Genomic DNA, 27,718 nt, shown 5'->3' with positions numbered 1-27,718 from the left:
TTATCAGCCTGGTTAGGTTGTGGAATCGTTGTTGGGATAATCTTGCTTGTGCTGCAAGACAGTCGAGATAGGCCCCTATAAACTCTAGCTGTTGGACAGGGACCAAGGTGGACTTTTGAACCTTTATTTGAAACCCTAGGCTGGTGAAGAGGGTTAATCTGTTGTGTTGGTGCTCTTATGATGTAGTCGTCCAAGTATGGGAAGATCATTACCCTTAGCCTGCGGAGGTAAGCTGTGGCGATGGCTAAGACTTTGGAGAATACCTATGGGGCTGTGGACAGGCTGAAGGGTAGTACTTTGTATTGGTAATGTTGATGGCCTAGTGTGAAGCGCAGAAACCGTCAGTGTGCTGGATGAATGGTGATGTGAAAGTAGGCATCCTGTAGGTCAAATCTCCTTTCTCTAATGCTGGAATTATGGTTGCTAGGGTAACCATTTTGAAGGGCTGCATCGTTACAAATTTATTGAGTTTGCGTAGGTCCAGAATGGGTCTCCAGCCCCCATTCTTTTTCTGTGTGAGAAAATAACGGGAATAAAACCCTGTTCCCCTGTGTTGGAGTAGTACTATTTCAACGGCTCCTAGTTACAGGAGATGGTTTATTTCCTGCTGCAACACAGTCTTGTGGGAGGGGTCCCTGAAGAAGGATAGGGAAGGTGGGTGGGTGGGGGAGTAGAAATAAATGGGATAGAGTAACCCTTCTGGCTGATTTCCAGCACCTATTTTTTTGAAGTGATGTTGTTCCAGGCTGGGTAGTGTGGTAGCAGGTGGTCTCCAAAGAGAGTGGATGTTATCTGATAATCTGGCATGGGAGAAGACAGAGGTCTCGAGCCCTTGACCAATACTTCAAATGATTGATGGGATGTTGATGGTTGAGATGTGGCAGGTTGATCCTGGTTATGCCTGCGCCTTGCTTGTGTTTGCTTGCGGCGTTAGTCATATTGTCTTGGGTTGGGAGTACAGGGTGGGATGGAATCTTTGGGTATAAAAATCTGCCGTTTTTTCTTGTTTGGGGGGACGTAAATACCTATTGTCTTCAAGGTGATTCTCGAGTCCTTTAAAGTATGTAGGGATGGATCTGTGGTTTCTGCAAATAATTTTGTCCCTCAAAGGGCAGGACCTCATCTGTGACTTGTACTTCCCTAGGAAGCCCAGAGAGGTGGAGCCATGAAGCTCGACGCATGACCATGGACGTGGTGATGGAACGAGCTGCCGTGTCAGCAGAATCAAGGGAGACCTGCAGTGCTGTTTTGGCAATTAAGGAGCCCTCCACAATGTTAGCTTTGTATTGCTCCTTTGACTCCTCTGGCATTTGTTCAATAAAAGATGTCATTTTATTAAACAAGTTGTAGGTGTATTTCACTAACAGAGTAGTTTGCTATGTGAAATTGCAGTCAGGCTGAGGAACAGGCTTTGTGTTCAAAGAGCTCAAGCCTTTTCCAGTCTTTGTCATAACGGGTGGTTTCTGACTGGTGCTGTTTTCCCCTTTGGTTTACTGCCTCTACGACCAGTGAATTTGGAGTTGGGTGAGTAAATAAGAACTCAGCCCCTTTCGCTGGTACATAATATTTTCTGTCCAAGCGTTTACAGGAGGGTGGGACAGTGGCCGGTGTCTGCCATGCTATCATTGCATTAGAGTAGTGTTAATGGGCAGAGCTATTTTTGTTGATGGGAATGCCTGCAAGATGTCAGTAAGTTTATGCTGAGTCTCTGGCAGCTCTGCTAAAGAGATGTCCAGGGATTCTGTAACTCTTTTGAATAAGTCCTGGAAGGACTTGAAATCAACTCCTGTGATGGGAAGTGATGGGCATAATTGTTTCATCTGGGGACGAGGATGAAATATGGGTGGGGGTGGCAGTGTGACACCTTCAGAATCCTTTTCTGGCTCCTCTCCCTCTTCCTCCTGGGCCTCCAACGGTGGGGGGTTCATGAGTGAAGGGGACCGGGTGGCACTTGATGCTGGTACGTTGGGGAGTTTAAGATTTTGGGCTTTGTAGATGTCCTACTATGGCCAACTGGGTGGCATAACAACAGGAGGTGGTATCCATGGTTGTGCCTGCCAGCTTTGTCCTTGCATAGTTGGTTGTTGGTGAGAGGGTCCTGGTTTTGGGGAGGAATTGCAAGGGGTATAAAGACCTGAATCATTCTCTTTATCCTCATCACTAGATAATGGAGGTGCAGATCTGCTCGGAGTGCCTATTCAGGTTGGTCCTGGTCTGACTGGGGTACCGTTGGTGCCGAAGAGGGATGTTCCCAGCATGGAGGAGATTGCCAGGTCCGCCTGTCCCATGAAGGGTTGCAGTACTGGGAAGCTTGGTGTTGTGGATAGCAGCATAGTATGCTCTGCTGGTGCCGAGGTCTTGTGAGGCTGTGCATATGCAGCAGGTGGCACCATTACGCTAGCTGGTGCCGAGGCGTTCTTCGGCACTGTTGGTGCCGAGCTAGGGAGCTTAGCTTTAGCTCATGCACCTGAGAGCCTGGCTGTATCAGTGCCTTGGCTCCTCGGGATGTCTCGGTACCAGACATTCTTGGTGCCTCTCATCTGAGGTTCTCGGTGACGTCGGTACCGGGGCAGACTTCTTGCCAGGAGATCGCTTCTTCTTAAGGGGATCTTTCTGAGGCGATGACTGTGACCAATGTTTGGTCGCCTTGTTAGATGCAGGGTCCTTAGACACTGTGTGGAGCTCTTGTCTGAGGCTGTTGCTGGAGACCGTTGGCCAGGAGGAGTCCTGGACTCTGGGTCGGAGGCTGGCCTGAGGGATTTCTCCATCATTAATAGTTTTCGTTGGAGGTCCCTGGCTTTCAGTGTCCTGGCATATAATTTCTTGCAGGGTGCACACTTCTGTGGTATATGGGTTTCCCTGAGACAGCATGACCATCCGATACAGTAATAGATAGCCTGCAGGTCAGGCAACGTTTAAAGCCGGGGGAACCAGGCATGCCTGAGATGAAGGTTGCTGTTCAGTCACCATTTGTGGGGGGGGGTGACAAAATAATATTTACCGATTAAAAAAAATTAAGGACAGGAAGACAAAAGAAAACCGTCAAAAGGGATAAACAGAGATGGGAATATAAGCAATTTTACGACCTAGACGGGCGCTCCTTGAAGAAGAACCCCACGTTATCTATCTTTCCCCTAAGACAACAAAGGTGCCAGCCCTTTGACTTTGGAGGACAGATCGTGACCCAGGAATTTGGTCAGCCATCTTGATGGAAACGTGACGAGAATTTTACCTTGTACCTAATCTAGCTTAAATTTTAGTTACTAGAAAGCATTTTATCTTGATTTCTCTTGTAATCATTTCTCACTTTAATTCTTATACTCACTTAAGATCTATCTCTGTAACCAAACTTGTTTTATTTTTAATGCCAACCAGTTCAGTGCTGTGTTTAAACTCAACTCTTTGTTAACTCCAGTTAAAGTAACAAACTGTTGAATACTGGCTCTTTAAAGGAGCAATGGACCTTAACATTCTTCTGGTTGTTCCACGATAAGGTTGGACATTTCAGAACACACATTTTGGGGGAAAACTGGGGCTGGAGAGAGTGTGGCGTTTCCTTACCAGTTGTTAACCAAGACTGGCAGAGACCAGTAGAAATCTGTGGTATTGTAGGCTGGCTCCAGGATCCAAAGTGTTGGACCAGGGTTGTCCAATACATAGAGTGCATACTTGTTGCTGACTGTGAGCGTCCCAGGCAGAAAACCACAGTAGCAAGGCATTGTGAGGCTCTTGGGGTTACATGGTAAAATGTGACAATTCTTCATTGGTCTGGACTGCACCTCAGAATGTGACATCCATTCCAAGACTTTTCTAGTTGTTGGCAGCTCCACATGGTGCTCAATACAAAACAGCTGAACTCTGATTCTTCAAAAGGCATAGTTTTTCAACTGTTTCTTTTACAGGAAAAGTTAGAAGTGATAGGAACAAGACAATCAGGTAGCTCAATCAGAAATTAATGGGTTGATGCTGGTATAGACAACCCAGTGGTTTGGCCCAAAGTGTTACAAAAGGCCACACTGAGACTCGTAGTGATTAAACAAGGAGTGGCAGAAACATACTTCAGAAACACTGTGAGCGAACACTCATAAAACTTTTGAACAATCTGTAAATTCAGTGCATAACAATATCAAACTCAATTAGAGCTTTTAAAAATATTTTTATGGTACTTCAGTTATGGGCTTCACATTACACTAACATAGCTCAAAATACAAAACAAAGTTGCTTGCTACTGTGGCATGTAACTTATAAGGTAAATGCACATTAAATAAGTTATATGCCAAAGTGCAATTTCAAATTTCCTTATCTGTGGATCATGCCTCATCATCATTCCTTATCCTTTTCCTATGGCTGCAAAACACACTCTTTTCTCACTTTTTCACTACAGTGAAATGATACCTTATGGGCAGTAAGGAAAAAGATGCAGTCCTATAAAAGAAACTTTCAGACCATTACGAGTAATGTGGTCAGATATCATCCCTCCAATTTTTTTTATTCTTTCCTCAAGAGAAGAGCTTTTTCCCTACAATCACAATCAAAACAACTATTTTGACTGCTTGCAAAAATTCTTGCTCCTTTTATTCAGCATGAATTTGTCACTATTTTAGACTCTCAAAAGGCAAAAGATGCCAAACTTTCTATTAAAACTACACCCTCATTATCTCTAATGGCAAGTCTACACCATAGCTGTTTTAGTGACCAACCATAATCTGAATTGGTATCTTCCCACCCATAATTTCTAAGACACTAGTGATGCAGGTTGGTATTTAATATTAAAAATTGTTCAGGATAGCAGAACTTATTTGCAGTGAAAGATGCAAAGTCATTTTCAATAATCAGCTTTCTGCACTGCCGTTAAGGTCAGCACTGGCTGTTTCTACAGTGGTATCACCAGACCTGAATTCTGCAGATTCTTTAATCAAACCAACATTGTGATATGAATTCAAGTTTCACTTATACCTGTGAGACCCATCTGAAACAACAGTAGCAAAGACATAACCAAATTTCTGAACTGCCATTTTTACTTTCTTATGAACTTTGTCACTTCAGATATCCTTTGGTCTTCTAATTTTGAAAACCAAATGAATAAAAATGAAAATCCCAAAGAATATAAATAATCCAGATATAATGTAAATTAATATCTTAAGCAACTTAATTTTTCCCATGGCTTTCTGGGAAGCATCTTGCATTTTTGTCAGTAAAACTTCACCATTTAGTGCCATTGACAATCAATAACTTTGAAATTAATTACACTAGAGGCTGTTCTTGTAGCCTTTCCTAGCTCTTATTTTTGTTTTGTAAAAGATGTAGACATTTAACCTGAGATTTTTTTTTACAAGAACAAACACTTTGAAAGTGTTTTACGATAAACCCTAAGTGCTATTCATGAAAGTGAATGTTTGAGTTTAAAAAATGGTGCTTTATTCTGGCAAGGACTCCAGAATTTTTGTAGCTTTTTTTTGCCAATTTCTGAACTTCATACTACCTTCATTTTATAGAGAATCACTGTCTGCGTGCTTCTCAAAGTTAGGCAATTTTCAAAGGATAAGGACACTACCTCTCCACCATAGTTGAGGGATGCATGTGTAACAGACTGACTATTGTGTGAATTAAAAATGGCAGTACAAATCACTACAGTATATCACAGGGCGATACTGGCTCTTTAAGAGGGTGCACTCTGCCTCATCTGCTGACCCAAATGAGCTTTAAAAGAGAGTATCTGGGACTAGAGAGAAGGAGAAACCCAGTGAAGGGGAGTCTGAGTGTGTCAGGCTGAATGCCAGCCAGGAAAGAGGCAGAGAGTACAGACACAGGGCTCTCACACTGCCTGCTCCATGGGAATAGGGACCCCTGGAGAGCTAGGACTGCCAGAGTCCCCTGGGAGGGGAGGAAGTGGGAACCTGGGAGGAACTGTTCTGAAAAGGGGCCTCCAGGTAGAAAAGCCTGGATGGCACTGTTCAGGGAAGCAGTAATCGGGCACAGCAAGACTGCCAGAGTCCCCTGGGAGGGAAGATAATGGGCACCTGAAAGGAAAAGGGGAAAATTCCCCAGGAACTGTAACCCAGGGTGGGTACCGGAACTGTTTTGTTGTTGCGTAAGTTTCTACAATAAAGCTGCCTCAGAGACTGTGGGCATGGCAAGGGATCCATTGTTGGCAGAGGCGAAGCTACTACCTTGTTCCAGTATCTTCCTTCTTTTATTATTTTCTTAGTGATACCAGCCGAAAAGAATCTGTAAAAGCCTATCATCTTTGGCAACAAAATTTCATCTTTATCTGATGCACTTCCTTGAGCGCCATAATCCGTATGAATTTTTCAAGTGGTCAGTAATGAATGCACTCACAGCACATGTATGCTATAGCATCTTCATGAGATGTAATAGTTTGTACTGTACTCAAATATTGGTATCTACAAGACATTTTAAAACAAGATAGTATATTTAAAAGGATTGCTTCAACCTGAATTTGAATCTATTTTTAAAGTGTAAGTTAAAAGTAGTTTCAGACAGTACACCTGCCCCAATCCTTGTTTTACAATCATATTTTTCTATTGTCTTCCCATCCCCTCCCTCCATTGCTGTATAAGACCCTCACATAAACCACACAGAGAACTGATTAGAGGGGGAAACATGAAATTGTCTCCACAAAAAGTGTGGTTAAATGCACAAAAACAAACTGAAAAAAATATTTCCCCTTCTAATTGCTATAGTAATTGTAGACAAACTAACACTAATACTGTAGGTTAAAAATTCAGGGGAAAAATGGTTTTTAAGCTAGTGTCCCCTTAATTTTATATATATATATATATATATATATATATATACACACACACACACACACACAGATACACACACTATACTGAGGATATCAGTAAACTGCCATAGTTCTAAGTTAGTCACTATGGCTTCCTTCCTATCAAGAGTCTTCAAAGTTGCTTGAATTTAGATGCTTTTGACTAAAATTCAATTTGGGAATTTGTGCTAAGTGACACTGCTGCATTAGCCAGTAAATTAACAGTGCATACCTTACTCAGTGAGGCCATTGTAATATCAAATGTGTTTTCACTGGAGCCAAAATGAAGATTTTAAATTGATTTTTTTTTAAATTTTCTACAATTTACTAAGAAACTGAATACTGAATTGTGTGGCTGTTTTTTAAAGTAAAATTAGGATGTTGGGTATCATTCACTTTTCTAGACTATATTTATAATTACTTATAGATTTTTAACTATTCTTCAAACAATTTTTTTAAAAATTACCTCCCTTTCCCCACTGGCTACAGAATTGAAACCCAACTAATTAGAGCACTAAAATGCTCTGATGTCTCATTGTCTTTTATAGCTTCATGCCATGCTACTGACTGGTCAAATACATAACTGGACTAGAATGACCATGTACTAAGGCTGCAACTATGTCTCAGCCTAAATTTCAGCCAATCCAATACCTTCCCTTTTAATCTCTCGCCTTCTCCCCCAACCCTACCTATGACTAACATCACCTGCTACTGCACCTTGCTAATGCAAGCAGGGCAGGGCTGAGATAATATGGACTGGGCTATTGCATAACTTTCTTCACAGAAGCCCAACTAAGCAAGTAATATTGCCTAGTAGTAAGTATCTTGTTAAACACACATATGCCCTAAGGCATTTAAGGAAGAACAATTTCAAATCTAGTAACTACTCTAAGTGTTCTGGGTCTTCCTGAGTCACTTATGATTGCTTTTACTCCCTCAATAATGATTTTATGTTTATGACTTTTATCAAATGTAGAGATTAAAATCTATTTAGTATGATTAAGGTGCCATATAAATCTACCTGTTATCAGAAAATACTGGACCACTTGACTTCCTAATGTTATTTTGTACACATTATCATTTCCCATTGATAAAAGGATTTAATCTTTACAAGTCATAGCCTATTGTTTGCATAGACACATCATAAAATCAGCTTCAAATAATATTAAGTTACTTGCCTTCACGAAGGTTATAAAAATCTTAATTGTGAGTTTCTTTGTATTTTTATAATTAAACTTGCCCCTCTAGTTCTGTGAGTGAATTGTAATAAATGCTAAGCACAGAATGCAGTTTATATATACTTCATCTTGTAGGAAATTGGGAGAGCTAGATTGCTGACACAGTGCAACTGGAAACTAATACTCTTAGTACATTTATACAATGGAGTTTTAGTTTTTCTCATTGCCTTCCTTTAATACCTGCTGGTTGCTTCTTTTGCTCTTCAAACAAGTCGGCTGAACTTATGGAGGAACTTGCAGAAAGTCTCTCTAGACGAGCCCTAGCTTCATACTAGAAAAGAATTAAAAATAAAACATCACTAACAGTATATTGACGTCTTGCTCGTTTACACAGATAAAAATCCATGTGTCTCTGCAAACTCCCCAAAGACAAGCTACTCTCTGACCGTTAGCCAATCAGAGCTACCTACCCTCCCCATTATTAGTAACTGTAACACAATTTTCTAAAGTCATCACAGAATATTTGAGCATCCAAAAATATGTTTATTTTGCATAGAAATTTTTGTACTTACGTCAGTATGGTCTTGCTTTCCAAAATACATATCTGATGAAATAGCTTTGACATTGCCAAATTTTTTTTGTGCCTCATCTGTGCTTAAAGGTGGCTCATATTCAGGTTTACGACGAGATGTAGGCCTAAAAGTTAAAAAAAATGCATTAATGCCTATAAATTATATCTAGTATAACATGATTGAACAGAAAGCAAGATCTCTTTTTAACAAAAAAAAAAAAGTAGTTTTTTATATTTTTTTTTAAATGCAAGTCAATATGAAACAAGGACAACAAGAAATATAAAGAACTTTTCTTTAAAATAATTGATATAGTGGCAGAACCATAATATTTCAGTGATAATTTTATAGGTAGATAGGTAAATACTACTTGACTATAACTTGAACTGAATGAGTTTTGTTGGCTTGAATTAGAAGAACTAATTCAAAAGAGATTTATTCAAAAGCAAGCAAAACTGGTGTCAAGAAGGATTAGATTAATTAATTCAAAAGTTACATTGTAACCCACATTTATGTTAAGCTCTGCCCAAAGCGAACATGTAAAAAAATAATGTTCAAAATGAGAGACTGTTTACAGCAGGTGTAGCCTAGTGGTAGTACAGACGTTCATAATCCTTTGAACCATCATTACCTTCCACATCTCACTGGCAACTAAATTTCTGAATTCTCGACAAAATATAACATTAAAAGAATGTCAAGGTTTCACAAACAAACACTCTAAAGTAAGGAAATGTCAATGTTAAGATTGCATTTTGCTACAGTCCTTAGTTATAGGATCACATTCTGTTATTTTCTAAGAATGGTTATTCATTTAGTATGCAGGTTAGATGGTGTCAATAAATGAAGACGTGCAAAATTAACTTTTAAATAAACTTAAAATCAAAAGCCAAAAAGAAGGCTGCAGACTATAGTTGTCGTTGACTATAAAACTGAAAATATTTCCCCGTGGAAAACAATAAACACTTATTTTAGACCAATTTAAAAAAAAAACAAAAACAAATCTGTTACTTGTAAATATATTAAATAAATTTTAGTCCCAATTGTACAAGTGCATCACTAATTCATTCATTTAGTGTCCAACTTAAATAAAGAATGAGGCAGAAGGTCTACAGAAGAAAAATGGGCAGGGTCAGAAAATAGAAAAAACTAAAAAAATAAAAACAATGTAGGTTTACTTCGTCTTACATTGCAGCTTCTCTTCTGTGCATGTCTTTTGGATTATAAACTCTTTGGGGAATGACTGTCTTGTACACAATGCTGAACACTTAATAAATAGTCAACATGTAATAAGTAGTAATCAATGACAAAAAATTACACAGGGAAACAGAAGAAACTCATGCTACATATGTAAGGAAACCTCAATACTAACTATCAAAGTTTTGGCCAAATCCTGCTAGTCTTAGTCTCACAGGCAGTACCATTTAAGTCATCAGGACTAGTCTCATAAATTAAATGAGCACGTTTAGCTCTTTGTACTGAAGTTAGTACAAGTTATCTCTGTATACCTGTCTGCATAGTCTGTAATTTTTGAAGTTAGAAATGTGTCAGTGTCTCTGTTACTACTCTCTTTCTTCCAAAAGGCATCTGAATTGTCATCCCATTTAGAAAAAGTGCTGCTCCTCAACTCTGCAGAATCAAAGTACCTGAATGAAAAAAGAAAAGTATTGAATAAAATGTCCCATTTCAATTTTATTTCACTAACTCAAAGCACTCCAGCTATTCCGTAATTACTAATGACTGCAAAAGCTAACAGATTAAACTAGGCAAAACTCCTACAAATGGTTACAAATGGTTTTGAAACTTAAGCTAAATATGTTTTGTAAGTATTTCTCCTTATGGAAGAATACATCTTCATCTAAGAAGGTTTTGCAAAATTATTACTCATATGTGTGAAATGTATATATAAATACCGGTACGATATGAAAAGAACTATTACTTGCTCTACAGTAACTGTGGTTCTTTGAGATGTAATCTCTGTGGATCCCCTCGTAGTTGCTCATGCTTAAGACCGGAGTGGGGTTTTTTTGAGGGGGAGGGGGATTGAGGGAGGAATGGAGTTTGAAGAGCAGTGTCCATCAGGTCTACATGTGTGCCCTGTGCCACCTTGTGCTCCCATGAAAGGACACAAAGGGTGGAGCAGCAGCAACCCTCCCTCAGTTGGCTTGAAATGCAAAGCTTTTGCTGTTGAGGACTCCAAAAAATCAGGGACAGAGAGAGAGTTGTGAGATCCACACCGACTACAACATGTCAAAGAATGACAACTACTGTAGGGCAAGTAACTGTTCTTTCTTCTTTCACTATGTGATCGGCGTGGATACCACTGAAGGTGACTGGCAAGCAGTGTCTTCCTTGGACAGTGGGATTGAGTAGTTTCAGCTGTATCAAACAGAGACTGAAGTACTGCTCTCCAATACTTGGCATCCAGATGTGGCTGTGGCATCAGAAGCATCAATTGCTGTCTGTATGGTCATCTTGGCCACTGAGGGTATGTCTAAAATGTAATTAGACACCTGCGGCTGGCCCATGCCAGATCTCTTGGGCTCAGGCAGTGGGGCTGTTTAATTGCAATGTAGACCTCTGGGCTTGGGCTGGAGCCCAGGCTCTAAGACCCTCCCACCCCGCAATTAGCCACATGCTGCTATACGCAAGCACAGGAGTACCACGACATGCCTTGTAGCCCTTGTCCTTCGGGAATACTCTGCTTATACTACCAACATGATTAAAGAGTCCAGACTGGGAAGAGCATAGAAAAACTCAAACCCTGTGGGAGGTACCTCCTCTTAACTTGTTTCCCAGTGGGCTTTATCCTGAACAGTGTCTGCCACATGACCTTGGCCAGGTCCTTCATTATAGGGAAAGCAATTCTGGCTGAACAAGCTGACAATATGTTAAATAGCTTCTAGGATTTCTCAAATATGACTGACATCTCAATTTCTAGAATTTCAGCAATCCTCACAAAGAGCTCCTGGAATGCTTTAAAGTCATCCGGTGATAGTACCAATGCTAACAATACTGCCTTGTCATGTGATGAAGACAAAGGATCCTTTGGCCATGACACAGTGTTGGTGCTGCTCCATCCTTGAATCTGGCTCTCCCTGGTATTCTAGCATAGGTAGTCTGGCCAGGGACGTTGATGGGAATGACCTCTTCCTCAAATCTGGTGGAGACCAATTTCTGGATGCCTGAAATGGTGGGCCCAAGTATCCCCAGTAGGGCCTTGGTGGCATGCAACAGGAATATGGCTGGCTAGCTTGCTAGGTACTGGACAGTCTAATGCCCTTCTTGATGAGCTGGTGGATACTGAACTCTATAAAGTAAATTGAAACCAGTGACCTCAGGAGAAAGGGCTATCCCACTGGAAGACAAGGTGAATGCATGCCCTGAAGATGATGAAGTGGAGTAGAGCTCCTCCATGGGTGGCACTGAAGTATATCGTGTTTTCAGTAACAAAATCTGTACCAGTATGAGTCTCTGCATTAATGTCTGTCTTAGTTCTCGTCAAGGCCTATCCTCTCCAGCAAGTATTGATGTAGAGGGTTGCATCATCATAGCTGGAGGATTCTGTTGCACCATACGCTGCTCCTTCTCCCCAAGCCTCCTAACCGTCCATGACTTGGTGGATTTATCTTCAGAGGCTTTGAAATGCCTGTCCTTATGGGAAGACACCGAGGTCTACATGCAGTCTCTGCCTCTGTGTTCAGTGCAGGCCCCCTCAGCGCCAGGTCTTTACTCAGCGCAGTCTTCCCTGTGGTAGGCTTTGGGGTCACTTGTCTGCTTGACAGAGCACTGGATGAAACCGGCTTGACCTGCTAGCAGAACTTTGAAGCTTGTCTCCTCAGGGTCTGATGAGACCTGTATGGACTGTTCCAAACGATGGAGCTTTAGTCTCACACCTTGCTATTTACATCTTCGTGTAGGATGAACAGGGTTTAAAGCCTGAAGGTTTAAGAAGCCCTGTACAGGGAGTCTGTCTGCAGGGAGTGGCCTACAGGGAATTTGCCTGCAGAGTTCAGTTCGGATAGATGAAGAGTTCATGGCAGTTGATGTAGAAGACTGAAAGTAGTTCTGAAGGTTTTCTTGAAGATGTGCAGGAATTTAGCCTGAGCTAAGAGCTAGCAAGTCGGACAATCATCAGGTGCTAGCTTGCTGTCACACCAGGTAAGAGGGAACTGAGGTAGGATCACAATCACCCTACCATTTATACCCTTGTACAGGAGCACAAGGAGATACAGGGCACATGCATGGCCCCAACAGACACTGCTACTGGGGCGGGGGGGCGGGATGGACCAAAGAACACCCCACAACCCCCTCTCGTATGCACACACGTCTACAGTGGGATTCACACTGACATCTAATTCTAAAGAACTTAAAATAATGGATATTTTGCAGGGCAGAGATTAGAATACCAGTTAGGTGTTTTCAGAAATGTTAAAAACTAAACCAGAGAGCAGATTCTCTGCTGTATAGATTACCACCGCTAAACACAGATGAGAACTGTAAGAAGCCAACTCTTGCTGGTGACCATTCTCACAAACCCATCTCTCTGCCCCTGCCTCCTGCAGCCCTTCAGCAAGAGCACACTCTGGGGAAGGTGGGCCTGCAGAGACCCAAGTTCTCTGTGTCCCAGCTGGGTGGGAGTGGGGAAGCTGCCCAGGGGAGCAGCCGCCTCCACTGACAAGAGTTGCCTCTGGCACCATACACACCAGCCCCACATGTCTCCAGAGATGTTTCCCAGAACCCTCAGGGAGGCTGCGTGGTACAGGGTGCTGATCCCTGCTTCAGCGCCAGCACAAACATCAAAGCAGTGCATCTCACTGCCCTTGGTAACAGCTATTCAGGAGCAACAGCTAGGCGCTGCAGGGAGGGGGTGCTGCTTTGCCCCCGTCCCCAATCTCCACCCATGCTTTGGAGGCTGTCATGAATGCAAAAAAAAATCCACAGGTGGCCGCATTTGAGAAATGTTGCACTAGCGTTTAGGATTTACAATGCAGTATCATATATAAAGTAAATTGCGGGAAGGCAGCAATCCTCAGCAGCACAACAGAGCCCAACGAGTAGCTTGACTCCCACGTCTCCTAATCTATGTCACTCCTACAAAACTCTAAGTTTCTACCCACCACCAGTTTAGAGTGACAGCAGAGCTCCAAGCTCCACGGGCTTAATATCAGTGCATCTTGCAGCCCTTCTGGTTTACCACATCAGCTTCTGAGTTATATGCATCCTACTGTCCTGCTCCCCCAGGATAGGGGGAAGCATATAACTGCAAGAACTGTAGTAGACAACAGTAGAGGCCACATCAAGTCCATCATTTCTTCTTCCCTACTGAGGCTATCAGCCAATTCTCTAGCTTTTAGAGGCTTGGTAGGGACAGGGTACAAGGAACAATGTGAAGCAGTGAGGGGCTGCAACAAAAAGATTAGGAAAAAGAAAAGGAGTACTTGTGGCACCTTAGAGACTAACCAATTTATTTGAGCATGAGCTTTCGTGAGCGACAGCTCACTGTGAGCTGTCGCTCACGAAAGCTCATGCTCAAATAAATTGGTTAGTCTCTAAGGTGCCACAAGTACTCCTTTTCTTTTTGCGAATACAGACTAACACGGCTGTTCCTCTGAAACCTGTCAAAAAGATTAGGGAGAACAGAGAGAAGATGACTCAGAGACTGGCTTGGGAGCGAGGAGCCAAGGATGACAGAGTTCCTAAGTCCCATTTCCTTGCACCCTTAGTCTCCTGCCCTGTGGAGCTTCACAACTGTGCAAAGTATTCTGCTCCTCAACTCCCAATGAATGCCAAATATTTAATGAATAAAACAAAAAAAGACTAAGGGAATGCCCATGTTCTTTGGTACCTTAACTTAATTTCTAGACTTTCAACTGTTTAGATTTGTTTCTTTTTTGAAGACTACAATTTTTGAAAGGATTTTACCCTTATATTACAGATATGTATTGTCGGCCTGATCTCCAGCTAAATTATTTTGTCTTCTGATGTATATTAAGACAACATTAAAATAATCTTCCTCTTTTTCATAGCTATAGCTAAAAACGAAGGAGATTTACTGTGGTAGAAACCTCAAAGTCTAACTGACTGGCTATATTCTCTTTGAAGTGAGAGAGTTTGTACACCAATTTCAATTAAATTTTGCTATTACCATGACTAATACAAAAAACAAACAGCTAGGTCATGATTTATCTTCTAATTATTGAACAAAGATATAAAAACCTCTTCCATAATTCATAATTTGACTGCCAGGGAACTAATGAATAATTTGAGAGCAATTAGAGCTCTTTTCATGGGACAAACAGAAGCATTCAAATGGGTCATGTTTTATTTTACAGCATTGTTGCCAGTGTATTTGGCACCATGCCTGCATTTCTACCACTAGTGATTACATTACAAAGAAGTGACGTTAAAGTCTTTGTGTTTTAATTTGACAGTCTGCAGGTAACTAGGTACAATTTTTCAAAGCCTATTTTTTCCTGTTTCTTTGGCAGCAACCCAATATTTAAGATTTATAAAAGCACTATCTGCTCCTACCTCAATTTATGAACTGTTTCATAGCAATTAAGGCCTTTAGGACTTGCTCTTTTTTTCTCTCCAGTGACAGCAATATCTAGCACACTAAATACGTGCTTTGAACAAAAATGTAACAATACTTTACTTTTTTTTTTTAAACGTACTTTTGAATGGTAAAATATTTTAAAATGTGTACAAATCGGAAAGCTTACCAATATATGAAAGCGATACATCTGAAATATTTGTAAGTTTTCCATGTTTGACAACAAAGATATATAATTAGATTTATTCCAACCAATCTCAGCATTCTAGTGTCAGACTTTAATATGAAGCCTATTGTTAGGTTTGAGAGTTAGTTTACACATGCTAAGAGGACCAATAAGTGAAGAAAGAAAATAAGCTAACATGATGCAGAACTGTAGCCAGCCAGCACCCCCCCCCCCCCCCCCCCTCAGACCAGCATTGCTGGAAACACAGGAGGAAGCAGGAACAGGGCACTTAACATATATTCCAGCACAGCCTTTGAAGCTGTGAAAGCACAGGTGTGCTGCTACAATGTGCCTCTGGGAACAGATACGACGATTAAGCTCACAGCAGGCAGAGGCCCTGTGACAGACATGGCTCTTAGCCCCCAACTAAATAGCATGATGCACACACACCAACATCCTAGTTGGGAAAATATTTACCCTGATAAAAGAAATGTCCAGTAGTCGAAACTTATTGTTTCTCTCCTTTGCAAGTGTAAACTACTCTTGCGAAAGCTGGCGTCACCCCGACAGACCAGCCTCAATTTGGCATAAGAAAGGAGAAAGAGAATAAAGGAGTACAGAGGTATAAGTAGGGGACCTACAGCACCATGATTTTTGAGTGCTTTCACTATCTATCTGCTGGTCAGATAAGTGACAGCCTCCCAAGGCTTCTGCAGCTAAGAGGGTCCCTACGCCTTGTCCCTTATTCGTCTTTCCGCGGAATTGAGTGACCGATCCTGGCTTGGCACCGCTGGAATCGAGAGATGCAAGGAGGGTAAGAAGCACCCACACCTGATCTCCTATCTTTAGTGTACACATATTTTGAAATAGAGCTCTATACTTTGTTTTCTTTCTTTGGGATTGTGGCTTCAGTTTTGTAACTTGTTTGTGTGTGTAACATCTCTACATTTAAATAAGTAGGCACTAGCAATTTTGTAACCACATGATTAGAATCTAGCTTAATAAATTTTTGGTAACCATTTATGCATAAGCCTGACTTGTTTTCTCTGGTTTACTGTAAAGCAGCCAACACAATTAAAGAACCTCAGCCGTTTTGGCTCTAAAGCCTGGCCATTAGGTGAGAGTACTAAGAGCCTAGCGTTGAGTTGTGCCGCCTCCACGGGGCAAACTCTTGGGGCACCTGTCAGTCAATCCTGGCTGCCCGCTGCGAAGGAGCTCTGAGCTCTAGCAGTTAAAGTCACGGGTGTGGAGAGGCTCTTAGTGCTGCCATTGGGGCACCTGTCAGTCAGTATTGACTGCCCGCTGCGAAGGAGCTCTGAGCTCTAGCAGTTAAAGTCACGGGTGGTTAGGACCTTGGGGCATCCGTCAGCCTAGCCCGGGCTGCCCACCGCGAAGGGACAGTGCGTCCTAGCGGTTAAAGTCACGGATGGTATAAACGGGCATAGCTGGCACCTCACCAAACATCCTTGGCCGTCGGCTACAGAAATTGGCGTCACGAACAGGATTGTGATATAGGCTGCACTACAGTAACACAATGAAACCAGTCATGATAAACACCACAGAATTCCCTGAGCTAGAGAAAAGTTTGACCCAAGAGGGATGGGGAAATCCTCTGTGGAGTAAAGAACTGCTGGAGAAATATTGGGGAAAACCAGCAGAGATCTGGCAGCATTTCTGTAACTGGAGAACTGCCTGCAAGATGAAGAAAGGGAAAGGAAAAGGTGCTTGTATATGGCTGCTTACTAACATTTGGCAAGCTGCCTGTAAGGATTATCATAGTCTGGCAATAGAATTTAATAGGCTGCAACAGGAAAGGGACACACTGCGCCAGGAATGCCAGAATTTAGATACCAGAGTAAGAACACTGAATAGGGATATGGAACATCTTCAGAAAAGATTACTTCCCTTAATTGAGAAAGAAGGGATAGAACGAAGGGAAAAGCTGGAGACTAAAACACGCAGTATCAACCGGGCTAAAGTTGAGACTGCTCTCTGGCTAGACCCTGAGGAATGGGATGGAGACATTTGGGATTCAGCAAATGAGTCCCCCTCCTCTGAGGAGGAAGGTCCCTCTGTAAAATTAAGACCAGCTATCACACATCACAAATCAGAAGAACATGAGGAAAATTTGAGTGGGGCAGAGCTAGATGAAGAAGGGGATGACAATTATCCATCCACCTCTTCAAAAACAAAGAAGGGAGGTAAAAAGGGAAAAGGGAGTAAAGCTCCAACACACTTTACCAAAATTACCACCCGCCAATATACTCCCATGGAGTTAAAAACAATCCAGGGAGATTTTGCTAAAAAGCCTGAGGAAGGTATAATAGAGTGGCTGGTCCGCCTCTGGGACACTGGGGGTGGATATATACGCCTGACAGCCCAAGAAACTGAGCGCCTTAACTTAGGTGCAGGAATATTCCTGGAACATTCAGAGGGGAACACCCCTAAAACACTTTGGTCTCTGGCTTGTCAATGGGCAAGAGGAATTTACCCAGCAGACCGAGATGAACCCACAGTAATGCACTGGACCAACATAGATGAGGTAAAAACAGCTCTATTAACTGTGGCTGTCATTAGCATGCTTGGCCAAAACCCTCAAGAGTTAGCCTATGAAAGCCCATGGGAGGGTCAGGTAGATGTAGATGATCTCAGACCCCTGCTTAAGGGAGTTCCGAGTAACCACAGGGCTATGGCACTGTCCCTTAGATCAGAAGCTGCAGCACATAACAGTACCTTTCGGGCACTGCTAAACCTTCTGGTGTCATACTTTAGAGAATTCGGAGACATCAGAGCACTGACAGGCAAAGCTAAGATGCGTTCCCTTCAGGGAAACAAGGGGGCACCATCTAAAGGACATAAAAACAAGCGAGAGCCAACCCAGGAGGAAAAGGAGCTTAGAGCCAAGTTGTGGAGACAATGTCTGGCTTTAGGTTATCCCAGAGATGTGATAAATGGACTGCCCACAGAGCGGCTAAAATTATTAACCACCTTTAAAAGAGCTGACTGGGAGACAACTAATGCTACTCCCAGTGCATCTCTGCAGCTCTCTCCTCTTTCCCCACCTGCAGACACCCGGTATACTCCATTGCTGCAGCAACTACAAGAGTTACCAGAGCAGGGAAACTAGCTTGCGGGGGCCAATCTCCTCTCCTAATAAACCAGCTTAAATCCAAAGAGGAGAAAACAACAGCAAAAGACCCCCGGATACATGTAACTGTAAATGACAAACACATTATTCCTTTCTTAATGGACACAGGGGCTCAAATGTCCATGATTAAGCGAGAAAGTTTTCAGGGCTCGCCACCTACTGGCGGAAAGCAGGTACTTGTTACAGGGGTAAATGGCAGTACCATAACTTACCCATTAGTTAAGATAAAACTGGATATCCCCTTGCAACCCCACCATCAGCCCCGAAAATATGAGGTGATTTTGGGCAATGCCAACATACTGGGCATGGACGTTTTAAGAGGAAAGAAGGGAAGGATTAATGGGGAAAGATGGGCTTTTGGAGTCAGTTCTGTTCCTCATGCCACCCACCTGGAAGAGGAAAGCACTCCCCACTATTCTGTAAACTTACTTAGCTGCGCGCCTGCTCTCCCGCCCTCAACAGTAACAAACACAAAGCAGTATAATGTCCCAGCTGAGGCCATAAGCCCTGTTACTGACCTGATCAAAGATTTGGAACAGCGAGGAATTTTAATTCGTACCCACTCTCGCTTTAATTCTCCTGTGTGGCCCATTAAGAAACCAAATGGCAAATGGAGACTCACTATAGACTATAGGAAGCTAAACAGTAACACTGGACCATTAACTGCAGCAGTCCCTAGCATAACAGATATTGTAAACACCATACAAACCTGGGATAAACCCTGGCTAGCAGTATTAGATGTAAAGGACATGTTCTTCATGGTCCCTTTGCAACCAGCTGACCAGGAAAGATTTGCTTTTACTTGGAAAGGTGTACAATACACTTTTACCCGAATGCCACAAGGGTTTAAACACTCACCCACTATTTGCCATGGGGCACTGGCAAAGGTCCTAGATGACCTTATACTGTCACCCAATGTACAAACTGTGCAATACATTGATGACATCTTAATAGGTGGGAAAACCCCAGAAGAGGTACAGGAGGCTATGAATCAAATCAAAGGAGCACTAGAAGCCCTTAATTTAGAGTTACCAGCTGAGAAATGCCAAGGTCCCTCCCAAGAGATAAAATTCTTAGGTACTGTATGGATGGGAGGTAGGAGGTCTGTGCCTAATGACACTGTGCAAGAGCTAAATCAGGCACCCTCCCCTGAAAGTAAAGATCAATTGAGACAGATTTTGGGAACCCTGGGGTTTTGGAGAAAACATGTACCTGGCTTTGCCATTATAGCCAGACCATTGTACAATTTGTTAAAGAAAAGTGCTGCCTGGGAATGGGCTCCTGCCCATGAGGAAGCCCTCAGGCAACTGATAGGGGAGATACACACCTATCAGGCTCTGGGTCCCATACATCCTGAAGCCCCATTCCATTTGTACCTAACTGTGGGAGCCACTGGAATGTCTTATGCTCTCTGGCAAGAAAGTGACACTGCTCCCAGACGACCAATTCAGTTTGGTTCCAAGTCATGGCAAGGGTCACAGGCTAACTACACGCCTTATGAGAAGGTGCTTCTGGCAGCTTACACAGCCTTGAGAGAAACTGAGGAATTAACTCAGGATAAGGACATCACAATTCACACTCCTCTTCCAATCATTAAACCTATATTGGAAGGGAAAGAGTTACCACCTGGTGTAGCACAAAAGATGACTATCCAAAGATGGGCACTTTACATACACCACAGGGTAGGGAGTGCAGACACTGCACAAAACCCCACTATGATTCAGGAATCCCTATGGAAAGTAGGAATGCCTGATGAATACCGCCTTCCTCCGCAGCAGTCTCCCATTAAGGATGCTGCCCCATTTGATCCTTCTAAGCCTGAGGAAGTATGGTTCACTGATGGCAGTGCCAGGCTGGTAAAAGGAAAATGGAAGGGAAAAGCTGCAGCAGTGCCTGCAGACACCTCTGCAGCAGCCCTAACTGCTGAAATTGATGGGTCAGCACAACTTGCAGAATTGGCTGCAATTAAACTGGCCTGTGAAGCAGGAGCCACCGCAGTATATACGGACTCCTATGCGGTATGGGCAGGTGCCACTCAGTGGATCACTAACTGGAAAAATAACCACTGGGAAATAGGAGGTAAACCAGTCTGGGGACTGGAATACTGGAAGTGGTTATATCAGCATGCCCTGCAAGAACCCCTGTCTATAGGACATGTCTCAGCTCATCAGAAGAATAATACCCCAGCTGCACAGTTAAACAATTTAGCCGATGCAGCTGCCCAGCTCTTTACCACACAAGTAGAATGGGAACGCTTATATTCATGGTTACATGATAATTTAGGACACACAGGAAGTGATGAGTTAGTGCGGCAAGCACATATCAGGCGGTGGCCTATCACCCACAGACAGGCTAGAGACCTGGTGCAAGCCTGCACTATTTGTGCTGAGACTAGAAAACATATAGCAGAAGGACAAAGGTTTGCCAGGCTAAGAGATGGAAAAACACTATGGGCAACCTGGCAGGTCGACTATGTCGGACCACTGCCCACTACAAGGCAGAGGTGGAAATACATCTTGACTGGAGTAGAAATTGTTTCAGGGATTGGTTTTGCATATCCAACCCGATTGGCAACAGGGTTGTCCACAGTTATGGGACTAAACCGCTTAACAGCAATTGTCCCAATGCCTCAAGAAATCCAATCAGATAATGGTTCGCATTTTAAGAATAAACTTGAAAGGGAATGGACCCTTAACCATGGAGTCCAATGGACCTTCCACCTTCCATATCGACCTCAATCTAATGGCATGGTCGAGCGATGGAATGGGTTGCTAAAGAATCACTTGAAGCCTACTGATGGCACATGGGGAGACAGACTGGACGAAGTGGTGCAGAGATTAAACAACAGACAGACTCCTACAGGAAGTCCAATCAGCAGGGGATTCTTCCCTACAGGGAAAGCTATCTCCCCTGCCAGAACACCACTGCACAGTTCCAAGTATGCTCCCAGAGATACTGTTGTGATTAAACACCCAGCCCTGGGAACCTTTACCTGCGTTTTGCACGCCTATAAAGAGAAAGGTGTATGGAGTGCCTTAAATGCTGATAAAAGGCTAATAACCATTACAGAGGCTTGGATCGCATCCAAGACCGGCTGACCATGTGATTTATTGCAGGAATGGTCCCATGGTTCCGAGCAACCTGCCAGCTAACCTGTCAGCAAAATGGACCATGCAGCAGACCTGTTTGATCACTAGAGACTACTATGGACTGTTGATATATTTGCCATTACTTATAATAGCAGGTGTAATTTTTGCTTTTGGTTTTAAAATAAGTTTTTTAGCTAGAACACGACCCACCAGAGATATGTTCCTGCAAGCCCTCATGATCCTTCTGTTGGCTCCAGTCACCTTGGCAATACCAGAACATCCTCTTCGGGGAGCAATCCAAACCATCGCCTCAGCTGCTGGTGCTACAAATTGCTGGATGTGCACCTTGCTAGATTCAACCAATGGACTGGGAATTGAATTTGTACCACTACATGCAGTGGCTGAGAATGGACAAACCTCATGGATGCAATGGTTAGCTCAACACTTGGGATTCTCCCTCTCCCCGTTTTTACATTCGGTTGTGAATACTGTTTTAACCATTTTAATTATTGTAATTGTTTTTTGTGTAACTTTATGTATTATGAAGCGTTTGATTCAAACTGCTCTTTCCTCCACACAAATCAGATACCTAGAGCTAAAAAGGGATCCTACCCAATTCCGCGAACCCTCATCCTCTAATTTGGTTGTTGGGTATTTCTAGATTTCCCCAAGGAGGGCAAGAGGTGCTGGCATCACCGCCACCTTGCAATCTGGGATGTAGTGTGGTGCATCAGGGGGTGGAATGTAGCCAGCCAGCACCCCCCCCCCCCCCCTCAGACCAGCATTGCTGGAAACACAGGAGGAAGCAGGAACAGGGCACTTAACATATATTCCAGCACAGCCTTTGAAGCTGTGAAAGCACAGGTGTGCTGCTACAATGTGCCTCTGGGAACAGATACGACGATTAAGCTCACAGCAGGCAGAGGCCCTGTGACAGACATGGCTCTTAGCCCCAACTAAATAGCATGATGCACACACACCAACATCCTAGTTGGGAAAATATTTACCCTGATAAAAGAAATGTCCAGTAGTCGAAACTTATTGTTTCTCTCCTTTGCAAGTGTAAACTACTCTTGCGAAAGCTGGCGTCACCCCGACAGACCAGCCTCAATTTGGCATAAGAAAGGAGAAAGAGAATAAAGGAGTACAGAGGTATAAGTAGGGGACCTACAGCACCATGATTTTTGAGTGCTTTCACTATCTATCTGCTGGTCAGATAAGTGACAGCCTCCCAAGGCTTCTGCAGCTAAGAGGGTCCCTACGCCTTGTCCCTTATTCGTCTTTCCGCGGAATTGAGTGACCGATCCTGGCTTGGCACCGCTGGAATCGAGAGATGCAAGGAGGGTAAGAAGCACCCACACCTGATCTCCTATCTTTAGTGTACACATATTTTGAAATAGAGCTCTATACTTTGTTTTCTTTCTTTGGGATTGTGGCTTCAGTTTTGTAACTTGTTTGTGTGTGTAACATCTCTACATTTAAATAAGTAGGCACTAGCAATTTTGTAACCACATGATTAGAATCTAGCTTAATAAATTTTTGGTAACCATTTATGCATAAGCCTGACTTGTTTTCTCTGGTTTACTGTAAAGCAGCCAACACAATTAAAGAACCTCAGCCGTTTTGGCTCTAAAGCCTGGCCATTAGGTGAGAGTACTAAGAGCCTAGCGTTGAGTTGTGCCGCCTCCACGGGGCAAACTCTTGGGGCACCTGTCAGTCAATCCTGGCTGCCCGCTGCGAAGGAGCTCTGAGCTCTAGCAGTTAAAGTCACGGGTGTGGAGAGGCTCTTAGTGCTGCCATTGGGGCACCTGTCAGTCAGTATTGACTGCCCACTGCGAAGGAGCTCTGAGCTCTAGCAGTTAAAGTCACGGGTGGTTAGGACCTTGGGGCATCCGTCAGCCTAGCCCGGGCTGCCCGCCGCGAAGGGACAGTGCGTCCTAGCGGTTAAAGTCACGGATGGTATAAACGGGCATAGCTGGCACCTCACCAAACATCCTTGGCCGTCGGCTAACAAGAACCCACTGGACCCAAATGGTACCAAATCAGATTTTCCCATCCCCTACATATGTCAACTGGCTTTGCAAATAAACACACACAAATTAAAAAATAATGCAACATATAAAATAGACCCATCAGCAAGCCCAAGTTAAAATAGATGGGAAAAAAAACCAAAAAACCACAGCACCAATCAGCATAAACAAATATCAACGGTTCCTACCTTCCCGCCCAAAACTCTTCACTTATTAAAATGGTAGAAAGGTTCAAAAATGAAAGTACTATTGATAAACATTTGTCACTGAGATATTAAAATCAACTGTTTTGCAAATTTTCCATTTAAATGAGTTCACTCTAAACCCTAACAGATGCAGAGTTGTGTGCAACACTGCCTTGTCTTGATTTTATATCAATATTTTTACCACATCAAAACAAAAACTTTAATACATTACCTTGAACTAGGGGAAGAAAAATATGAATCATCTTCATCGTATTTTTTTCTTGGTTTTGTAGTTGTGGGTGTTTCTTGTTCTATCGTTTGCATGTCTGAGATTACTGAATGGGAAATGCCACTGTATCAATAAAAAAATAAACAAATAAAAAAAAGCATTAACTAAGTACAACTCTGAACAAGGTCAGCTCCCAGACTACTGCACTGGGCAGCACAGCATGGGGAGGAGGTGACCAACACTCTGTGGAGAAAGAAGTGATTCACGACTATTTAGAAAAGCTGGACGAGCAAAAGTCCATGCATGGGGCCGGATGCACTACACCCAAAGGTGCTAAAGGAGTTGGCGGATGTGATTGCAGAGCCATTGGCCATTATCTTTGAAAACTCATGGCGATCGGGGGAGGTCCCGGCTGGCTGGAAAAAGGCTAATGTAGTGTCAATCTTTAAAAAAGGGAAGGAGGAGAATCCGGGGAACTACAGGCCAGTCAGCCTCACCGCAGTCCCTGGAAAAAATCGTGGAGCAGGTCCTTAAGGAATCTATTTTGAAGCACTTAGAGGAGAGGAAAGCGATCAGGAACAGTCAGCATGGATTCACCAAGGGAAAGTCATGCCTGACTAACTTACTTGCCTTCTATGATGAGATAACTGGCTCTGTGGATGAGGGGAAAGCAGTGGACGTGTTATTCCTTGACTTTGGCAGAGCTTTTGATATGGTCTCCCACAGTATTCTTGCCAGCAAGTTAAAGAAGTATGGGCTGGATGAATGGACAACAAGGTGGATAGAAAACTAGCTAGATCATTGGGCTCAATGGGTAGTGATCAATGGCTCCATGTCTAGTTGGCAGCTGGTATCAAGACAAATTAGAGGACTGGGCCAAAAGAAATCTGAAGAGGTTCAACAAGGACAAGTGCAGAGTCTTGCACTTAGGACGGAAAAATCCCATAGACTGCTACAGACTAGGGGCTGAGTGGCTAGGCAGCAGTTCTGCAGAAAAGGATCTAGGGGTTACAGTGGATGAGAAGCTGGATATGAGTCAACAGTGTGCCCTTGTTGCCAAGAAGGCTAACCGCACTTTGGGCTCTATAAGTCGGAGCAGCAGATTGCCAGCAAACCAAGGGACGTGATTATTCCCCTCTATTCGGCATTGGTGAGGCCTCATCTGGAGTACTGTGTCCAGTTTTGGGCCCCACGCTACAAGAAGGATGTGGAAAAATTGGAAAAAGAGTCCCGCGGAGGGCAACAAAAATGATTAGGGGGCTGGAGCTTATGAGGAGAAGCTGAGGGAACTGGGATTGTTTAGTCTGCAGAAGAGAAGAATGAGCGGGGATTTGATAGATGCTTTCAACTACCTGAACAGGGGTTCCAAAGAGGATGGATCTAGACTGTTCTCAGTGGTAGCAGATAAGAGAACAAGGAGTAATGGTCTCAAGTTGCAGTGGGGGAGGTTTAGGTTGGATATTAGGGAAGACTTTTTCACTAGGAGGGTGGTGAAGCACTGGAATGCGTTACCTAGGGAGGTGGTGGAATCTCCCTCCTTTGAAGTTTTTAATGTCAGGCTTGACAAAGCCTTGTCTGGGATGATTTAGTTGGGGATTGGTCCTGCTTTGAGCAGGGGGTTGGACTAGATCATCTCCTGAGGTCCCTTCCAACCCTGATATTCTATGATTCTAACTCAAGCAAATTGCAACCCTCATTTTTTGAAGATCTCAGGTAACATCCAAAAACCATACTTTTGAATTGTAAAATATTTTAAAATGTGTACGAATTAGAAAGCTTACCAATATAGGACATCCAAAATCTATGAATAATTAAGATTTGGGGACAGAGGGGGAAGCTTTGAAGTCTGCACTGTATATTTTCTAACACTGTCAAGCAAGCTTGTGAACATGCCGGCCATCTCTTCTGATTTTAAAGCTTGCTAAGCCTGCTTTTTTAATGACTCGGAGCTCTGAACAGGAGCTGTGTTCTAAGCTTACAGGATTTGGAGCTCAGTAAAAGCATACCAGCTAGCTCCCGGACAGTCAGCTAACTTGAGAAGAAATTTGGTGGAGAGGCACAATACAATAACCTTTGGGAACATAAAGTCAAACTTCAGTTAGCTGACTGTTTTGGTTAATGTGAGATGCACTGTACATAATATAGGATTTACCATACCAGCAGGCCATAAAGTCCAGTATCCTGCTTTTAAGAATGGCAAATACCAGATTCTTCGGCAATAGATTTAAAAATAGCTCTGGTCAATGATGTATTTTCTATTTCCTTTCTGATCCCTGTGATATTAATTATATTGCCCTCATCAAAACATGCATAAAGTCAAGAGTAAATTTATAGGGCTATATAAAAGCATTTTAATACAGTTTACAGAATTTCACATACCTTCTGTTGCTGCCAAATCCCATGCCAAGTCTTTCTACCTCAGTTTTCTTTTTACCAGCTATATTTAACTTTTCTTCTTTCATTTGAATTTCAAGATCCTTGTAGGCCAATCGTAAAGATGATACACTAAAACAAAAATACACAGATGTATAATAAATGTAAATTACTTCTTAACCCTTTGTTCCCCATCCAGTAACGTTAGTAGGAAAGCAACAGAAAACTCCATTTGATAATAAAGATAATATGGCCAAATTAACACTGCTGTAGGAATCTTTACTTTTGCATTTCCTGATTTATTTTAAGTGCTCAGTATTAATGCATTCAGTTTTTACAATCATTGCAAACATACTATTTTTGGGTAGATAAGGTGGCTAGAGGAGAAAGTCAGGGGACAGAAGGGTCAGCATGAACAGCCAGTGCCTCAACCTGTGTTTAAACATAGATGTACAGGTCAGAGAGTAGGCAATTGTGGACTGTTTCGAATTGTACACCTTTAGACCAGTGGTTTTCAAACTGCGGGTCCCAACCCAGTACTGGGTCACGGAATGTAAGGCACTGGTTTGCAGGGATTCTGGTCAGCACCACCAACTGGGCCATGAAAAGTCCCATTGGCGGTGCTGCCTGGCTAATGAAGGCTAGTCCTTACCTGTTCCAACAACGTGCTGTGCCCCGGAAGTGCCCAGCAGCAGGTCCAGCTCTTAGGCAGAGGGGCCACAGGACTCTGCGTGCTGCCCCGCCCCAAGCACTGGCACTGCACTTCCATTAGCCAGTTCCCAGCCAATGGGAGCTGGGGAGATGGTGCCTGCAGGCAAGAGCCACACAGAGCTGCTTGAGCGCCTCCGCCTAGGAGCCAGACCTGGTGCTGGCCACTTCTGGGGCGCAGCGCAGTCCGCAGTGCCAAGACAGGCAGGAAGCCTGCCTTACCACCTCCGTTGTGCCACTGACCAGGAGCCGCGTGAGGTAAGCCCGCACACCAACCCCCTGCCCCAGCCCTGAGCCCCCCACCAAACCTGGAGCCCCACGCTGCAGCCCTCACCCCTGCACCACAACCCTCTACCCCAGCCCTGAGTCCCTCACGTCCCCCAAAGCCCTCATCCCCAGTTCCGTTGGGTCGCAGGCATCAATTTTCTTCAACTGGGTTGCCAGAAATTTTTTTTAAAACCACTGCTTTAGACTGTTGTATTGTGAAAATTCGATCTACAGTTCTCCTCTGTTAAGTCTGCCCATATGTGTTCCCACCCCAAATTTTTTTTTTTTTTTTTTACCATATGCTCTCATTAAGGAGTGTTTGTATGCCAAGTTTCAAGCATCCAAATATACCAGCATTTGAACATGTTCGAAAAAGTGTTGCCACAAGTATTCTTTACCCTCTGAAATAGACGGGTGAAAATTTTTTCCTCTACAT

General features: G+C 43.2%; 1 protein-coding gene across 4 annotated transcripts in view; it reads right to left on the bottom strand.

Annotated features, from left to right (window-relative positions):
- The window catches only part of ARFGAP3 (ARF GTPase activating protein 3), a 94,485-nt gene that overhangs the window by 7,317 nt on the left and 59,450 nt on the right, over positions 1–27,718 (bottom strand). For 3 of the 4 annotated variants that reach the window (XM_073317157.1, XM_073317127.1, XM_073317136.1), the window contains 5 exons: positions 26,314–26,439; positions 23,938–24,057; positions 10,040–10,177; positions 8,538–8,661; positions 8,206–8,296 (listed from right to left, as the gene is read on the bottom strand). In XM_073317157.1, coding sequence (XP_073173258.1) covers positions 8,206–8,296; positions 8,538–8,661; positions 10,040–10,177; positions 23,938–24,057; positions 26,314–26,439 — 599 coding nt within the window. The remainder of the gene's footprint in view (positions 1–8,205; positions 8,297–8,537; positions 8,662–10,039; positions 10,178–23,937; positions 24,058–26,313; positions 26,440–27,718) is intronic. The other variant, XM_073317146.1, reaches the window with a different exon arrangement.

The sequence above is a fragment of the Lepidochelys kempii genome, chromosome 1 (assembly GCF_965140265.1).
Source record: "Lepidochelys kempii isolate rLepKem1 chromosome 1, rLepKem1.hap2, whole genome shotgun sequence".
NCBI classification, from domain to species: domain Eukaryota; kingdom Metazoa; phylum Chordata; order Testudines; family Cheloniidae; genus Lepidochelys; species Lepidochelys kempii.
Note: the sequence above shows the minus strand (reverse complement) of the source record. Positions and strands in the feature narration are given on the sequence as shown.